Source organism: Marmota marmota, unplaced genomic scaffold, assembly GCF_001458135.2.
Source record: "Marmota marmota marmota unplaced genomic scaffold, marMar, whole genome shotgun sequence".
In the NCBI taxonomy this organism is placed as follows: domain Eukaryota; kingdom Metazoa; phylum Chordata; class Mammalia; order Rodentia; family Sciuridae; genus Marmota; species Marmota marmota.
Window position 1 is genome coordinate 18282831 of NW_026000068.1, and position 18689 is coordinate 18301519.

General features: G+C 34.3%; 2 protein-coding genes across 7 annotated transcripts in view; one reads left to right on the forward strand and one right to left on the reverse strand.

Moving 5' to 3' along the window:
* Window positions 1–18190, reverse strand: part of Lrrc40 (leucine rich repeat containing 40) — a 60889-nt gene extending 42699 nt beyond the window's left edge. Inside the window, exons 1-4 of one of the 3 annotated variants that reach the window (XM_048814052.1) lie at window positions 17969–18190; window positions 8268–8449; window positions 7128–7201; window positions 3979–4108 (exon numbers count right to left, since the gene is read on the reverse strand). In XM_048814052.1, coding sequence (XP_048670009.1) covers window positions 3979–4108; window positions 7128–7201; window positions 8268–8449; window positions 17969–18119 — 537 coding nt within the window. In that variant the 5' untranslated portion in view covers window positions 18120–18190. The remainder of the gene's footprint in view (window positions 1–3978; window positions 4109–7127; window positions 7202–8267; window positions 8450–17968) is intronic. The other 2 variants (XM_015490499.2, XM_015490500.2) reach the window with 2 other exon arrangements.
* A 32-nt stretch (window positions 18191–18222) lies between these two features.
* Window positions 18223–18689, forward strand: part of Srsf11 (serine and arginine rich splicing factor 11) — a 35541-nt gene continuing 35074 nt past the window's right edge. For 2 of the 4 annotated variants that reach the window (XM_015490501.2, XM_048814058.1), the window contains exon 1: window positions 18234–18360. The gene's annotated coding sequence lies outside the window, so the exon portion shown is untranslated. Of the gene's footprint in view, window positions 18361–18689 lie in introns of all 4 variants that reach the window. The other 2 variants (XM_048814055.1, XM_048814053.1) reach the window with 2 other exon arrangements.

Consider the following 18689-nt stretch of genomic DNA (forward strand, 5'->3'; position numbering starts at 1 on the left):
GTCAGAGAAATGCAAATCAAAACCACCCTAAGATACCATCTCACTCCAGTAAGATTGGCAGCCATTATGAAGTCAAACAACAACAAGTGCTGGCGAGGATGTGGGGAAAAGGGTACACTTGTACATTGCTGGTGGGACTGCAAATTGGTGCAGCCAATTTGGAAAGCAGTATGGAGATTTCTTGGAAAGCTGGGAATGGAGCCACCATTTGACCCAGCTATTCCCCTTCTCGGTCTATTCCCTAAAGACCTAAAAAGAGCATGCTACAGGGACACTGCTACATCGATGTTCATAGCAGCACAATTCACAATAGCAAGACTGTGGAACCAACCTAGATGCCCTTCAATAGACAAATGGATAAAAAAAATGTGGCATTTATACACAATGGAGTATTACTCTGCTTTAAAAAATGATAAAATCATAGAATTTGCAGGGAAATGGATGGCATTAGAGCAGATTATGCTAAGTGAAGCTAGCCAATCCCTAAAAAACAAATGCCAAATGTCTTCTTTGATATAAGGAGAGTAACTAAGAACAGAGTAGGGACGAAGAGCATGAGAAGAAGATTAACATTAAATAGGGATGAGAGGTGGGAGGGAAAGGGAGAGAGAAGGGAAATTGCATGGAAATGGAAGGAGACCCTCAGGGTTATACAAAAGTACGTACAAGAGGAAGTGAGGGGAAAGGGAAAAATAATACAAGGGGGAGAAATGAATGACAGTAGAGGGGGTAGAGAGAGAAGAGGGGAGGGGAGGGGAGGGGAGGGGGGATAGTAGAGGATAGGAAAGGCAGCAGAACACAACAGACACTAGTATGGCAATATGTAAATCAATGGATGTGTAACTGATGTAATTCTGCAATCTGTATATGGGGTAAAAATGGGAGTTCATAACCCACTTGAATCAAAGTGTGAAATATGATATATCAAGAAATTTGTAATGTTTTGAACAACCAACAATAAAAAATTTAAAAAAAAATTTAACATAAAGGTTACTATTAAAACTAAGGCACAGTATATCATGTTATGTTTGCAATGCATAAATGTCTTTTGTCCTTCTATTGAATGAATTAGGTACATTATTGGTAACCCATAATAACAAATGAAAGACATCTTTGCAAGATAGAAAAGTTCCTGAAAGAAAGAAAAACAAAGTGGAAAAAGTGGTCATTTCAATTTCTGACAAAAAATATATTCTCTTGGTTCTGCTGACTTCGGAAGTTTACATTGCCAAGATAGAAGTCTTTATTTTTGATGCATTCGAGCTAGCTTAATTTATCTCTATACTTCAATGTTTCTTTAAATTTTGAAGTTTCTCTTTTTTCTTTAAATGAGAGAACTATTTTTAAAAAATCCTTTAAAAAACAATGTTATAAATCAGGTAGTTCTTATAACACTTGAATTAAGTGTAAAATGTTCCATTTTCTATCAGCAAAATGTTAGGTAGGGTCAATGGTAAGAATGAATAAGAAAAAAATGACTTAAAATAGCTATGAAGATTTTCAATAAGTCAAATATTAAACAACTGTATTCTGTAACTGAATAAACAGAGATAGAAAACAGTAAAAAGCTGAATCAGCTCATTTTTACAAAAATTTACTAATATAACACTGTAATAATCTACAACATATAACAATATAATCTACAACTCTAATTCTCAAATAAAAATCAAGGAATTGCTTGCTAATAATATTATATATTATTGAAAGTTTCAGAAATTAAATAGAATGGGATTAGGATTAGAACCTGGAATAAAAAGAGTAGTTAAAAAAAAAAAAAAAAACTAGGGAAATAATGAATTAAAATCTATAGTTAGAATTATGCCAATATGAATTTCTGATTTTTTACAAATGTTTCATAACTACACAAATGTTAACATTAGGACAAGCTGGTTAAAGGGCATATATTTACAACTATAATAAATCTAACAGTTTTCTAAAATGAAAAACTTAAAAAATAATTGCTGACAAATTAATTCAGAAATTCTCAAAACATTTTTGGTGGGGAGTACCAGGGATTGAAATCAGGGGCAGTTGACCACTGAGCCACATCCCCAGCCCTATTTTGTATTTAATTTTGAGACAAGGTCTCACGAGTTGCTTAGCACCTCGATACTGCTGATGCTGGCTTTGAACTCACAATCCTCCTGCCTCAGCCTCCCTAGCCAATGGGATTACAGGTGTGTGTCACCAAGCCCAGCGATTTTGAAAGCATTTTAAAAAACCCCAATCATTCTAATAAAAATCCCTTCTAAATTCTAAATGGAATTACTGATAAAATTAAGTATTTAATTACTGTAGCAAGATATAAAACATAAGTATGGCCATATATAAACTAATCCATATTTATGCCAAGTTATTCCGTTCCTTCTAAATTCTACAACGTATTACTGATAAAATAAAACATTAAATTATTGTAGTTGGTAAAGGCATAAAACATAAGTATACTATTTATACACTAATCCATATTTATGCCAGTATTACTTCAACAAATATTTATTTAGTGCCATTGGGCTAAGCAGTTTTTATAATGTTAATATTAGTAATTTAAATGGTCATAGGTATTTCTCATTTTAATCTGTTTTAATATGTTGTTTTCCATATTCATGATTTATTTGACACTAAATCCTTAAGAACACAATTATCAAAGGAAAATTTTATTATGCTAATGACTGAGAACCCATAAAGCAGAACTAGGAAACTTCATTTATTATAAAGTTTCTTGCCAGCTTTTAACTCTAATGTATGCTTTTTAAATATCAACTACTTTTAATATTTATAAAATTTTAAAAAATTTATAAGAAAATCTGATAGTCCCCTTTTCTCATTCATTTTATCTACATATGCCTTTTTATTCTGTAATCTAATTTCCAATCTGACCAGACTGAACAACAACAAAATGTTGAAAGAATAGCTTGGACATGTATATTTTTTTTTTCAAACACTAGAGCAATTGAGGAGAGTATCAAGGAGGTTGTACTTACAGAATAAATAGAAGTAAAAGGATTAATTTTTACTTTAGTGAGAAAGTTTAAGGTTAACATGACACAAATGAACTGTTGAAAACATGTAAAAGGGAAAAGAACCAAAATGCAATAGGAAATAACTATTTAGAATACATAACATATATGAGAACCTCTCATTTGATGTGACTAAATTCTTTAAGATGGAATACTTTACAGTAGAGTCTTATTCCTTTGGTGGTAAACTGCAGAAAAAGGGATGCACTTTCTCAGTTTCTTAATATATTAAGGGATAGAACTATTTAACTTGCCATATGTAAAACACGAAGCAAAGTTCTTATTGTTTTTATTATTAATAATATGATTAAAATACTATTTCTTTTGCTTTATCATTATCTCTATTAAGGATAAGTAAAACGTAAAATAAAAGTTTTAGTAGGAAATATGGCCATTTTGGAAAATAGAGAAGAAAAGGCATGTTTTGAAGGGATTATCTAGATACTCACAGGGCTGGGCCATAGGTAACATAAAGAACAAAAACAGTATTGGGGGCGGTTTGAGGTTGTGGCTTAGTGGTAGAGCACTAGCCTAATACGTGTGAGGCACTGGTTTCAATCCTCAGCACCACATAAAAATAAATAAATAAAGGTATTGTGTCCATCTACAATAAAAAATACATTAAAGCAACAACAACAACAAAAAAAGCAGTATAGGGATAGAAGAAAATTGATATATGCTAAAGACAACTTCCTTCTAAGATATAAGTCTCTGAATAGTCACCTTCTTTGCTTTTTTCCAAACTCTAGTCCTGAGTTATAACTTGAAGTTGATTTAGTAACATAGGAAAAACAAGTTTACAATTATTGATTTAGCAATTTAATTTAAATACACAATTTCTGATAACCTAATCATAAAATCAGCCATCCAGGTCCCACAATTGCAATCATATCACATTTCTCAGTCTGATGAAAAAATCCCACCAGCCACAATAGCACAAAATCAGAAAATCACAACTTACTAAATCTTCTAAATTGGAAAGTTGTTCAAATCCCTCTGGTATGTAAGTTAGTTCATTATGCTGGAGGTACAGGCCTTTCAGGTTTTTTAGATTTGTAATTTCTTCAGGGAGCATTTTCAGTTTGTTATGGCTATTGATTGATAAAATAAATGCTGAATAATTTAGTAAACAACGCAATAGATATTTATCAAAGACATTCTTGCTAATCAACTATGTGAACCTGTTAGAAAAATAAGACATGGTTATTAATTTTAAGTACTTATCAAAATTCACTTTCCAAAAATATATACTCATTAAAATAACAGTAATCTAAAGTAACCAAATTAGAATCTTAAAGAAATAAAGTTTCTAAATAAACATATAATCAGTGAACTTCTAATTTCTTGCTTATAGTCAACTTAATTTTACATGTATCATGAAAGGACTTATTGTACTCTTAATTGCCTAGCATGTGTGAGGCACTGGGTTATTGTACTCTTACTTTTTGTACTTATTGTAACTTTTTATACTGTATCTGACTTGTGTACATTTACCCACACCCTACAGAAGAGTTATATTTTATATGGAGGTAAGGTTATAAACATAGCATTCAAGACAAAAATATCTAGTTCTGTTTGAGGGCCTGACATGTCAATTCCACTCTGAACTTTTCAGTTGTACCCTTCTCTAGAGATACTCAGTTTACTGATTTAGGAGAAGTCCCACATCACTGAGGATGATATGTTCCCTGGTTATTAAGAGAGAAATGAAGAGACTCCCAAATTTATCACAACTTCATTATTCACTTATGAATTCTACTCTACTATCATGACACAGTTACTTCATGCACTAACAGGGGGAAATAGAAATATGAGGGGCTGTATAATAACCTTAAATTACATTAAAAAAAAAAAACTAGCTACAACAAAAAAGCCAAAACAAGCCATTCGTTCTTGTTTTCTAAAATAAGAACGAGTAAGACTATTAAAAGTTGGTTATTATTCTAGGTTATGTAGCTGAAGTCTGGGTATATTTGATAAAGATTGAGATGGGAAAAGATGTAATTCTAGCTATATATTTCCTCCATCTTGAAATTCATATACTTAACATTTGCGAATCTAAAGCTGACCCCCCCCAAGCTTAATACTCCTCACTCTTGTCCTTGCAAGCTCTGTCTATACTTTTGACTTATAAGAGGAAGATCCTCTGATGCATATCTAAACATTTAGCACCTTTTCAAGTGTAGATAGTTGTTTTTTTATTTTTTAGTTGCTGATAGACCTTTATTTGTTTATATATGGTGCTGAGAATCGAACCCAGTGCCTCACACATGCCAGGCAAGTGCGTTACCACTGATCCACAGCCCATCAGGTGTAGATAGTTTTTCTGATTTATGGTAATTTCAAGTTTTTCACCAAATGAGGACTGTTATTTTAGGGACTGTTTCCCTCAAACCAGTTAACTTACCACTAGAAAACAGAACTGACTATACTGTGTTAAATAGATCTATAACCATATCTGTTTTATAACCAGTTTTTCAAACTGCGTTTTAAAGAACCTTTTGTTTCTTTTCCTAAATGAAATCTCCCCTAACTTCTTTCTCTTAATCTATGTCTATATAACAGACAGGGCAAAGATATTCTTTCTTATAAATCTGGGTGTTAATTGGGAGGAAGCATTTAGAGCCTCAGCCACCTAGCATCCTATCTGCCAATGACAGTACCAGAAACATGCATGGAACACAAGGGGTCCTTGGAAAAGTTTAAAAACTGCTAATATTAAAAACCCTGAGGGTTGGAGATTTAGCTTAGTGGTAGAGAACTTGCCTAGCATGTGTGAGGCATGTGTGAGTTTGATCTCAGGCACCACACACACACACACACAAAACAACCAGAAAATTCTTCAGCATTAATAAAGGAATTGATTAATAAATAACTCTTCTTTATTGTCTAGATACTTTCTAGAATATAGAGGTAATTTGTTGGAGCCCGTGTATGAATTATGGGCTTGTTTGAGCCATAACAAGGCAGGGAGGTTGCTTTCCTTGGAGCTCCTAAGTGAAATTCCCTGTTAGATAATGCCAGATTATGCTGATGCCCTGCCTTAGCTAACAGTCCTAGGTTCAAAAGCAGCTGCCCCTGAGGTACAGGAGGTGGGCCTAACCTGCTAACATCCAGAGGAATTGTTTCTACTATCTTCTTCCTGTTTCTTCAGGAAGTTCTTTACTCGGAATCCCAGTGGTGTTCCCATTCATTTAAATGACTTCATTTTGGGGAGTTAGACCCAGTCTCCATCAAAGTTGGTCCTAATTGAATTCTGCTCTTTTACTTATTTTCATGTTTGGTCTTATTTCTTAAATTTCTCATACTTTTAATATTTCTAATTTGACTCACTGCCCTAACTTGGGGAAACTGAGTAAACTTCATATGGGTCGTGATAGTAATTTAAAACTTGATATGACCTGAATCTTTTTATATTATCTCATAAACATAAAACACTTTCTTTTTTTGGTAATGGGGACTGAATCCAGGGCTTTGCACATGCTAGGTAAGAAGTCAAAAACATTTATTTTAAATCAACTGGCCTTAAATTCATAAAACCAGAAAACATGTAGGGAATTCTAAAACCAAACACAAAGACAAATGCTCTGCTGAGAGCAGAGGGGCCAGTCTATAGTCCTAGCTACATGGGGCTAAGTCAGGAGAATTGCTTGAGCACAGCTGTTCTGGGACCACCTGGAGAATATAGCAAAACCCATCTTTTTAAAAAGGACAACTAATTAAGAATTAAAAGTTAAGGGCTGGGCCTGTGGCTCAGAGGCAGAGCGCTTGACTAGCATGCGTGAGGCACTTGGTTCGATCCTCAGTACCAAAAAATAAAATAAAGGCATTGTGTCCACCTATAACTAAAAAATAAATATTAAAAAAAGAAATTAAAATTCTTATTCAACTACTTTCTAAGATAACACAAAGGTTTTTTTGTTTGTTTGTTTGGTTTTTTTTTGGTGCTGGGTACTGAACCCAGGGCCTCATGGATGTTACGCACAGGTTCTACCTCAGAGCTATGCCCCAGCCTCATGATATTTTCTAATGTTAGAAAATAATTTTAAAGAATACTAAATCTATACCATTATAATTGCAACATTAGAAATAAATAAGCTTAAATTTTACCTGACATTAAGCTTCTGAAGATTTTCAAGTTCTCTCAGAGCAGAAGGAAGTGATGTCAGCTGATTATCATGTATCTAAAATCATTAAAAGGAAGTCAGTATTCTTATTCTTATAATTAACAACACATGAGCTTGGTATTATACAAAATTATTCACTAATAATCCCTGTTCTTCTAATTCAATGACATGACACCTATTTGTAATTTGTTCTGAGTGTAGAAGAGGAAAAGGGGTTTAAAACTGACCCAACTACTGCTCAGAAATCATGAAGTAATAAGTTATTGATTTTAAATATTACCAAAATAAAACAAAAAAGCTTCACCTCATGGATTGGAGTTTTAATGTCATGTACAGGTGAAGAAATTATTTACGTCAACATATACAAAAATTACATAAGGGAGAGAAGAATTTCTCTCATGTTCTCACAGAAACATACTGTTTTTAAGGGAGAAAGTATCTTGGAGTAGGCCAATTCAATCATTTCACAAATAAACACACACACACAAAAAAAACTTCTCTAGAAATTTCACTATTTACATTCAATCTTTTTCACACATGAATTACAGGACTTTTGATGTTGCTATGTAAACCAGAAGTTTATATACTTTAAAGTAACTATTAATGCTCCAATTTACCATGACATAGTGACTAGAGACTAAAAACTGAATACCTTAATAAAAATCATAAAAATTTGAGTTTAATAGTTTAAGTCAGTGAGATTGAAAGTGAATTACAAAAAAAAAAAAAAACCCTTAAGTACTACACTTGTTTTAATGTCTAGAGTCATAGTGATGATAAAATATAACAATAAGAAAAAAAGATGAGTAGAAGCAACAATACTGATTGTACGTGTTAACACAGAGAATTCTAATAATTAAAAACAGTAGTATCTTTCCTCATTGATAGATACGGAAACTAAAGCACAAATAGGCAACTTTCCCAAAGTCACTGGCTGTTAAGTGGGAAAGTCAGAATTAAAACCTTATGTTTTATACCCTTAACCATTATGCAATGCATGACATAATAATGTTATTTTTCCTTTGACTGTATCAACTTAACATGAAGAGTTTTCTGCTTATCAAAGCCTAAATTTAGCTTTGGAGTTTCTTCAACCAACAACACATAATTATATTCAACTTACATCAAGAACAGTCAGTGCAGGTAAGAGTCTAAGGTCATCTGTCAGTGACTGAAGTTTATTGTTTGATATGATTAGTTTGGTCAAATCTGTCTGTTCCCACCATCGTTCAGCAGAACTGAAGGAAAGATTCTGATTAGCTTCTTCAGGGATATCCACATTTATTCTCCAAACACACTGAGGCACTATTTCCACCACCACCATAAAGAAAAAAAAAAAAGATATTAGATATTAAATGATATACTTTGGTAATAACCACTCAATTTATCTACTAAGAAACAATTTCAGAAACAAAAATTTTCCAATAAGTCAAATAGCAATAAATTACAGCTACAGCAAAAGCTGATTTCATTCAAAAACAGACTAGATACATTAGATCTCACTTTTAATTTTATTCACTTACACACTAGGTATACTCTGTATAACACTTTTTGATAAATATATAAAATATAGTCTACTATCATGCTAAAAAAGTTACAGAAAAGGCTTGGAAATCAGCATTTGTATTTACAAATTATTAATTATATTTATAATATCAAAACTTTTGTAATAGAAGTGTATACAGAGTCTCAGAAAGGTCTAATAGTACTTGTAGTGATAATAATAGCTAACGAAAATATCAGGCAATCTTCTAACAAACCAATGCATTTAAACCTTGTAACACGTTTGGGGATGTAGCTTACTGGTAAGGCATTACCTGTCATCACATGAGGCCCTGGGTTTGACCCCAGCACCACAAAACAACCAAAATACCCAGTCACAACTCTGTGAGATAGGTGCTATTACCATTCCTATTTTATAGATGAGAAAAATGGGGCAAAGAGGAAAATGTACAATTCACTCAGGGTTCCACAGCTAGTATTAGATGTGATTTTAACCTTGGTAGGACTGTTGTATCTTTTCTAATCGTACTTAGGAGAAATACTAGACTCTGCTAGCAACTCTGTTTTGCTAGATATAAAATTATGTTTCTTTTTCCAGCATATAAAACTTGTGTCATTCTACAGCAACAAGTGATAATTCCTATAACACAGCAAATGAGACTATATAAGTTAAACAGGGCCATACCATCACTTGAAGTTCCAGATAGTAGCTTATGGTAATGAAGTAGCAAACTAATGTTATAATAATATAGCCAAATTACTTTAAAGAGAGTTCTTCATTCCTTAACAAAAGTAGGACTACATACATGTTGATGTAGATCTTTGAACTAATATTAATCAAGGCATTCACTGGTTATGCCCTGATTTAACTGATGATCAAAATCATTAGAGATTTAAAAGAAAGGTGCAATCACAGTTTCAAGTTTAAAACCATGAAGTATAATTCAGAGGGTTAATCTGATACAATGGTGTTATGAGGCATCTACATGTACACTAGAATAAATAATAACATCCCTCTCTTACTCCTTCTCTTGGATTAGGTACTCTCTGCTTCTATATTCTTCTTAAGCAAATGTGAGTGATGTAGAATATAAATCCACTTCTGTTTCTGTTTTGTGGGTGGATGATTATTTTAAAAGCAAAGTAAAATAAAAAAAACCTTTACTATTCCCAATAGCATTGAGAACAAAAGCGTCATAAAATTTGTGAAAACTATTATTTTGATACATAAATTTAGATGATTCTATGGGAATGAGAAACAGATCAACCAGCAAAAAGCACATGGACTAATAGACATTATCCTATTGCCCATTAGTGTGTACAATTTCTTTCTCTGGTGCTGTCTTTTTTTTTTTTTTTGGTACCAGAGATTGAACCCAGGGTTCAACCACTGAGCAATATCCAGAGCCCTTTTTATTTCTTATTTTGAGACAATCTCACTAAGTTGCAGAGGACCTCGCTAAACTGCTGAGGCTGGCTCTGAACTTGTGATCCTCCTGCCTAAGCCTCCCAAGTATCAGGGATTATGGGTGTGCACCACCACATCTGGCTAGTATGTACTGTTTCTAATTTTTTGTGTAATAATTAAAAATAAATTCAATTTAAAAAAGAAAAAATGGAGACAACAAATTAGACTTTATCAAAATTAAAAGCTTATTTTTCTAAAGATACTATTAAGAAAATTAGGCTAGCCATAAACAGAAAATATTACATAGATATTGGTATAGATAGATATCTATGGACTTGGACTTGTATTCCAAATATATAGTCTTGTAAGTCAAAAAAAAAAGAAAATTTGAACAAACTTAACCAAAGATACACAAATGACTATGAAGCAGTAGAAATGATGATCATCATTACTTAAGAAAATACAAATTAAAATTGCAAGAAGATACTCTAACATACACAAAAGAATGCATAATATTAACAAGACTGACAATACAAATTACTAGTAATGATGTGGAGCAACTGGATCTCTCATATGTCTAGTACAAAACTGTTTGGTGAGCTTTTATAAGGTTAAATGTTTACTTATTATTATTGTCCAGCAATTCCATTCTCAGGCATACAGTCCACAGAAATAATATAGGTCTACTGAAAGACTTATAAATGAAAGCTTATGGAAATATTATTAATAGCCCAAACCAGAAAAAAATGCAATGTCTATAAACAGGTAAATAAACAAATTGAATTATATGCACACAATGGACTCTTATTCAACAATAAAAAGAAACTACTGATATAAACAACATTGAAGAAGCTTAGAAACAATTATCCTAAGTAAAAGAAGCCTTAAACAAAAAAATTTGCAATTTTATGATTCCATTTACAAGAAATTTGAAGAGGCAAAATTAATTTACATTGACAAAAAGCACATCAACAGTTTTATGGAGCAAACAATGGGGATGGACTGACAAAGGGACATAGGAAACTTTTCAAGAAGTGAGAAATGCTCATATCTTTATAAAAATTTATTAGTGCATTATAGTAATACATAATTGGAATTTATTTTGATATAACTGTACAAGTATAGAATATAATTTACTCCAACTCAGTCCCTAGTACTTTCCCTTTAGCCCCCTCACTCCCACTGTTCTTTCCTCTACTCTACCTTTCTTCTACTTCAGTTTGTTTTTGAAAGGGCATTATACACATAAAGGTTCAACTCACTGTGGTCTACTCATATATGTACAAAGGATAGTTCAGTCAGTTTCATTCCACTATTCCTCCCCTTTTCTGTCCCTCCTCCTGAACAAACAATCTCCTTCCTCTACTTCACTGATCCTTCTTTTATTCTCATGAGAGCCCTCCTTTTATTCTTTATTTTTGTCTAGCTTCCACGTGTGAGAAAAAACATTTGACCCTGACTTCGTTATATGCGTTATTTCACTTAGCATGTTGTTGTCCATTTCCATCCACTTATCAGCAAATACCATTATTTCATTCCTCTTTATGGCTCTTCTATCCTTCGCTGTGCAGAAGTTTTTTAATTTTATGCCATCCAAATTATTGATTCTTGATTATATTTCTGGTGCTTTAGAAGTCTTGTTAAAAAAAGTCGGTGCCTGTGCCTATATGTTGGAATGTCAGGCCTATGTTTTCTTCTAGCAATCGCAGATTTTCTGGTCTAATTCATATCTACTTTGAGTTGTTGATTGTGCAGGGTGAAAGACATATGTAGACAAATGGCTATCCAGTTTTCCCAGGACCATTTGAGGTCTGGTATTGCTCTTCTTTCTCAGGATTGCTTTGGCTATTCTGGGTCTCTTATTCTTCCAAAGGAATTTTAGAATGCAATTTTAAAACTAAAATTTTCTAGTTCTGTGAAGAATGCCATTGCTATTTTAATGGGGATTGCACTGAATCTGTAAAATGCTTTTATACAGTCATTTTGATATTTAATCTACCTAACCAAGAACATGGTAGATCTTCCCATCTTCTAAAGTTTTCTTCAACTTCTTTCTTCAGTGTTCTACAGTTTTAATTGTAGAGACTTTTCACATCCTTGGTTAGATTTATTTTCAATTATTCTCTTTTATTTGTATTTCTTTTTGAGAGTATTATCAATGGTATAGTTTCCTTAGGTTCCTTCTCAGCAGTGATTATTTATATATACTGATCTTGTATCATTCTACTTTGTTGAAATTTTTAACAACTCTAAAGTCTTCTGGTGGAATTTTTTTGAGTCTTTTAGATATAGGATCATATCAACTAACAGATAATTTGACTTCCTTTCCTATGTTTCCCTTTAATTTCTTTCTCTTGCCTGGTTGCTCTGGCTAGATTTTAAAGGACTGTGTGAAATAGCAGTGGTGGGAACGGACATTCCTGTCTTGTTCCTGTTTTTAGAGGAAAAACTTTCAGTTTTTCTCCATTCAGTATGATGGCAGCTTTGGGTTTGTTGTACAGAGAGAGAGCCTTTACAACACTGAGGTAAATTCCTTCTATCCCTAGTTTCTTTAGCATTTTAAACATGAATGAGTGCTGAGGTTTGTTTTTTCTGCACCTAATGAGATAATCATGTGATTCTTGTCCTTAACTCTACGTATATGGTGAGTTACATTTATTGATTTGTGTATGCTAAATCAACCCTACATTGATATCTATTTTTTGAATGTAGTAAGTCAATGCTATAAATGTTCCTCCTAGAACTGCCTCTATTTGATTTTGTTATGTTGTACCTCTATTCTCATTTGTTTCTAAGGATTTTTTATTTCTCCCTGATTTTGCTGTGATCCATTCCTCTTTCAAAAGTGTATTACTAACCAGTTGCTGTTGTGCATGCCTGTAATCCCAGTGGCTTGGGAAGCTGAGGCAAAAGGATAGCAAGTTTAAAGCCAGCCTCAGCAATTCATTTGTTATCTAACTCCATGTGTTTCCCATCTACTCAAAATAACATTAAAATGCAAGTGAGTAAGTCTAACAAAAGAAAGATACGTTTAAGTTTGGACTAATTTATTACACAGTGTTTGGCACTGAAAACTGGAGATAAACGACTTAAGAGGTGAGTCAATCAAGTTTAGAACAACTGTGTTAAGGAATCAAGAAACAGAAATGGGACCTTTTAAATTAACTATCTAGTTCCTTGTCTCATAATCCAAACTCCCTTGGATTTCAGTAAAAAAATTAAATGTTCTCTTTCAACTTCTGAACATATAGGCATTTTTTCTTGTTTTCATTAAGAAATGTATAGGATTTGCTTTTTTTTTTTTTGACAACATACTCACCTGGAAGTAGTTTTTTTTTTCCTGAAATGAAAATGATCAGTTTTTATTAGTTATTTAGAATATCACAATGGGTTCCATTAAGCAAGCAATAGCTAAAACTCAGATTCAGTCTAAATAGTAATGCAGAGCATGGTTTATAAAAATTTAAGATGGTTACTGAAAGCCTAAAGAAATGGTTTATTTTATACTTTTTATCTGTTCTAACTGTATACTGAATAAAATAAATCATTATTATCCTAAAACAGTATGTTTTTTGAAGCTTAGGATCACTAGACCTAGTTACTTAATTTTACAAGTGAAAACTAATCCTCTGTTCTCTTCAAGGTAAGGAAGAAAAGCCTTACAACAATATTTCCCTTTCAAATAATATGGTTTCCAAAGTAAATTACTTTGTTTAATAAATTATCTGCCTACCAATTTTCCTTTCAGTTCAAGTAGTTTCCATTAGAATTTGCACATTCTTTTTTCTCAAACTGTGGCACATTTTCATTTTCCTTAGTGTTAGATGAAACACTTAAAAACATTTCTACACTATTGTTCTGCCATGATTATGCAACCAGAAAGCAACAATCCATATTTTCTTTATCACTTGGTCCTCATTTTATCTAGCTCAGTGAAAAAAAGAGCTGCACTATTTACATTGAAACAAAGACGATATATTCTGCTGCTGTTCATAAAAACAGCTGTCACCACGAATATTTTTACTGTTTCTGTAGTTCACCCTTTGTAGAATGTCTCATAATTTAAGTCATATCTGTATCTAGCCTTTTTAGATTGCCTTTTCTCCTCTTATATTTCCCCCTAAGAAATATGCTTCTCCAGATCCTCTGATAACTTGATAGCTCATTTCTTTTTATTGCCAAATAATATTCCATCATATGGATGTACCATTTTGTTTATACACTCACCTTCTGAAAGATATTTCAGTTGCTTCAATTTGGAGCAATTAAGAATAAATCAGCTATAAGTATTCATGTTCAGATTTTTGTGAGGATGTAAGTGTTCAACTCAATTTACATAAAAACTTAGAAGCATGATCACTGGATCATATAAGACTATGTTTAGCCTTATAAGAAACTGTCGAACTGTCTTCCAAAGTGACACTACCATTTATCTTTCCACAAGCAAATGAATGAAAGCTCCTTTTGCTCCATACCAGCATTTGGTATTATCAGGTTTTTGGATTTTAGTCATGTTACTAGATTCATTATGTTATATGCTGTTTCCCAGTGATGAATAAAGTTGAGTATAGATGTGTATATCTTCTTTGGTTAGGGGTCTTTTCAGAACTTTGGCCCATTTTTAAATTGGGTTGTTACTTTTCTTCATGTGGAGCATATTTGTCTTTTTATGTCACTTGTTTCTGCTACCTAATTGATGGTTCCATGAGTAAGTAATATAGAAGTAGCCAGTAGCCTGTTGGTTATGGTTCTTAAAAGTGTTCTGGAAAGAAGTTTCGGTAATGTTTTTTGATATAACTAAAACAATTGTAGATGGTGATTTTTTTCCAATAAACTTTTCCCTTGAACCAGTCTGCACACTGCTATACTTTTAATAAATATTTTTAAAAGTCTTCTCATGCTGGACCTGGTGGCACACACCTGTAATCCCAGCAGCTGCAGAGGCTGAGGCAGGAGGATTGCAAGTTTGAAGCCAGCCTCAGCAATTTATCTAGTGTCTCAAAATAAAAAATACAGAGGCTGCGGCTCACCGGTAGCATACTTGCCTGGTATGTGTGAAGTATTGGGTTCAATTCTCAGCACCACATAAATAAAATAAAGGTCTATCAACAACTAAAAAAAAAAGGAGGAGGGGCTGATGATATGGCTTAGCGGTTAAGCACCCCTAAATTCTCGCTGGCAGTACAAAAAAAAGTCTTCTTATTATCTTTATTTGTGCCTCCAAATATTATTACTTTGAATTATGAATTATATTCAAAAGATATTTTGAAACATGTCTTCTTTCAGATTGCTTTCCACAAATATACAAGATATTTCATGTGAAATATAACATGTGAAAATGTTATGTATGATATGTGAAGGGATACAATTATGCATTTAAATAGTATGTTATTTATCAACTATTTATGTTTCTTCCAGATATTGTGCTAGGTACTAAATAAATAAAATAAAAATTAATGATACCTTCACATAATTCCTTTTCTCATAAGCCTTTTAACATAAGCTTCATTATTATTTATTGGGGGAAGGTAGGTAAGGAATAAATGTGTACAGCACAAGGGATTTTTGTGGCAGTGAAACTATTCTGCATGACAGTATAATGGTAAATACATGATATGAACTTGTCAAAACCCATAAAATGATACAACACTAACAGCGAATCCTAATGTAAATTATAAACTTCAGTTAATAATAGTGTTGTCATTATTGGCTCATTAATTATTAAAAATGTACCTGATGTAATGCAAGATGTTATTAAAAGAAAAAATGTAAGCGGTGAGGGGGAGGAGGTAAAAGAGAACACAATGTACAACATGCTCAATTTTCTATAAACCTAAAATAGTTATCAAAGAATGTACAAGTATAACTGTTTGGGGAAAAGGCAACACTTTGTTATTATTGTTGTTAAAGAATAAGATGCTGAAAAGAGATGGGAACCACAAAGTAGACGGTTGGGGGCAAGATTCTGAAAATCTTTTGAATGTTATGCTGAGAATATTATATTGCACCTTGTGAGCTATGAAATGTTATTAAAATGTTTTGTGAGATATGGTAAAATCTGTGTTGGGAAGGTAACTCTTGTAATGACATTAAGAGAGTGAGGTTTAAAGTGAGAAACCCAGGATATCAGGCCATACCATAACAGAAATGCTCAATTTTATTTTATGTAGCAGGCATTTTACCTATGTTACTTATATAAACCTTAGTTAAGTCTTATTATTTCATTATAAGTGAAAAACTAAGGAACATCTCCAAGTTATATGAGCTAAGAAATGGAGATAACGAGGGTTATCCCCAAAAGGAATACAAATAGTACAGAATTATAGTGATTTGAATATCAAAGTTTAGAGTGATAAGACATGAAACTGAAGTCTAAAACCAGTTAGGGAAAGATCTTCCTTATTATGGTAACAGGAAACCCTTTTTCATATATAAGCTACAAATACCACAAGCCTTTCCTATGAAATATTATATATTCACTCACTGAACACAACAGTTACTGTGTCAAGTTCAGTTTATACAACAGTCCTGATCCATATCAGCATGAACCTAAGAGTCAAAATTTTCTACCTAAAAGTTCAACACACTAAATCACATGGATCTAGTCAATAAACACATTCCAAAACATCACTTAGTTCTGGAGAATATTCACTCATTTACTTATAGTGGCCACAAATAGATCCTACAATACAGCAAACACTATTTTGGGAGCTAGGGACACAACAATGAACAAAGGGAAGGTACCTGACCGTGTGGAATTAGCAGTCTAACTAATGGGCAAGGTAGGCAATAATTAAATGATATAAGTCCTTATAGTGATTCTATTTAAAAATTAAACAGGGGAGACAACAGTGTGTTACCAGTGGTAATTATGGTGGTTTGGAAGGGCCTCTTGGAAGTGAGCTCTGAGCAAAAATCCTAAAGGAAGCAAGAGAGTCAAAAAAGAAAATGTTCGACTTTGGAAAAAGCAAATATATATGGGAAAAGGAGGCAAGGAAGGGAGAGGGAGAGTGACTGGGTTGGGTGGGGAGAAAAAAGCTTATCTGTAGTTTCAAAGTGTTTATGCCCCATCTATAAAAATTCTTATAAATAAAGCAGGGATTTTATGCCACATACCCTTTCACTTATTCATCAAAGTATCTGTTTGCCTGGTTTACATTATTCACGGCACAATAAGTTAATATTCATTAGAAGGAAAATGGAAGGTTTTAATTGCAGTGTAAAAAGCTGAATGTAAGTAGAGGAAAATATTACAGGAAGAATGCTTTATTTCTCCACTTCTCCCTCATTGCTCCCTTACCCCCACGCACAGGCCACTCCAAGAGCATCTGGCCTTTCATTGTTATACCCAGGTTACTGTTTCTTTGTCTTTATCAGGTTTTTCAGAGTGGCCTCAAATTCATGGACTTTGTGTGGCGTTTATTCCAATCCTCAATTTAGAAAACCTGCTCATCATTCCTGGTCATTAGGACTCTACCCAAGTTCATAAAGAAGAGGTATCGCATTCACTCAAGGCTCACAAAGGAGTAGATAAAATACAGAATTTTAGCGTCGGTAATTTTCCTTAGAGAACAAATTGAGAAAAAGAAAGTAAGAATCAAAGAAAATATTTTCCCAATATCTGATAGGTAGTTTACTCTACCATTACGTTGCCTATTCCTTCTTATGCGGGAGTCCCTGAAAGCGTCCGGTTCAAATTTTGTCCATAGTCCCAGAAGGGTGCCTGCAGCGGAGATGCTGGAGCCAGAGAAGTAAGGAAACTGGGAGGCCATGTCAGTCGAAATGTAAGAGTGCCTGGATTACCGCACAGGGATCCTGGCTAAAAGGCAAAGCCAAGCTCGAGGAAAGGAGGCTGCCTTGAGCTAGGGCTTTCTGCCCGCACGGCACAAACTGGTAGCACCTTTGAGTCTTACCTTCACTGAGGTTCCTACCCGACAAGTTTAACTGTCCGCTCCTCCTCGCCGCCTTTAACAGCCCCTGGGGCACAGAAGTAGTGCAGTCTCTCCTCTCAGGTCTGAAACCCGCTCGCGGATCCCGCCCGGCTACCCGTTGCAGGCGCGACATGTTCAAATCCTGGATCTGCAAGCGGCAGCCCCACCCATGACGCTTAAATGTGGCGCCGCCAGACTACCCCGCCCCTTCCGCAAACGCGCGCTCTGTGCGCGTAGTTCGTGGCTTCGCGCTGGGCCTTTCGCTCCGTGTGGCGCGGCGCAGATGTCGTCACCGCCAGCTCCCGGGGCTGGAGGACAGAGCAGCCCCTTCAGTTGCCGGTGCCGGCCTAGCGTCCTGGAATTACTTCGCTCTAGTAAGTGCGTTCAACGGGCTTAAGAGGGGCTTTCGGGTTTATTGTTTGCTCCGGTTACTGCGACTCCAGCCTTCTGTATGCTTCCACCGTGGCGAGGGGGTTGGGAAAGGATAACCCTCTCTTCTCCCCTCTTCTAGACTGAACGTGGGCCTTAACTAAAACTTGAGACCTGGGCGCGGTCTGCAGCCTCTCTGGACCCCAGCCTGTCTGTCGCTGGGGGTAGTGGCACCAGACCTCCGTCGTAAGGAGTAAAAGAGATTTCCTGGTCTTGGAGCCTGTACTCTTGACTCCTAATGTGCATCACTCCCGTTGTTGTGTTGAAACAGCCC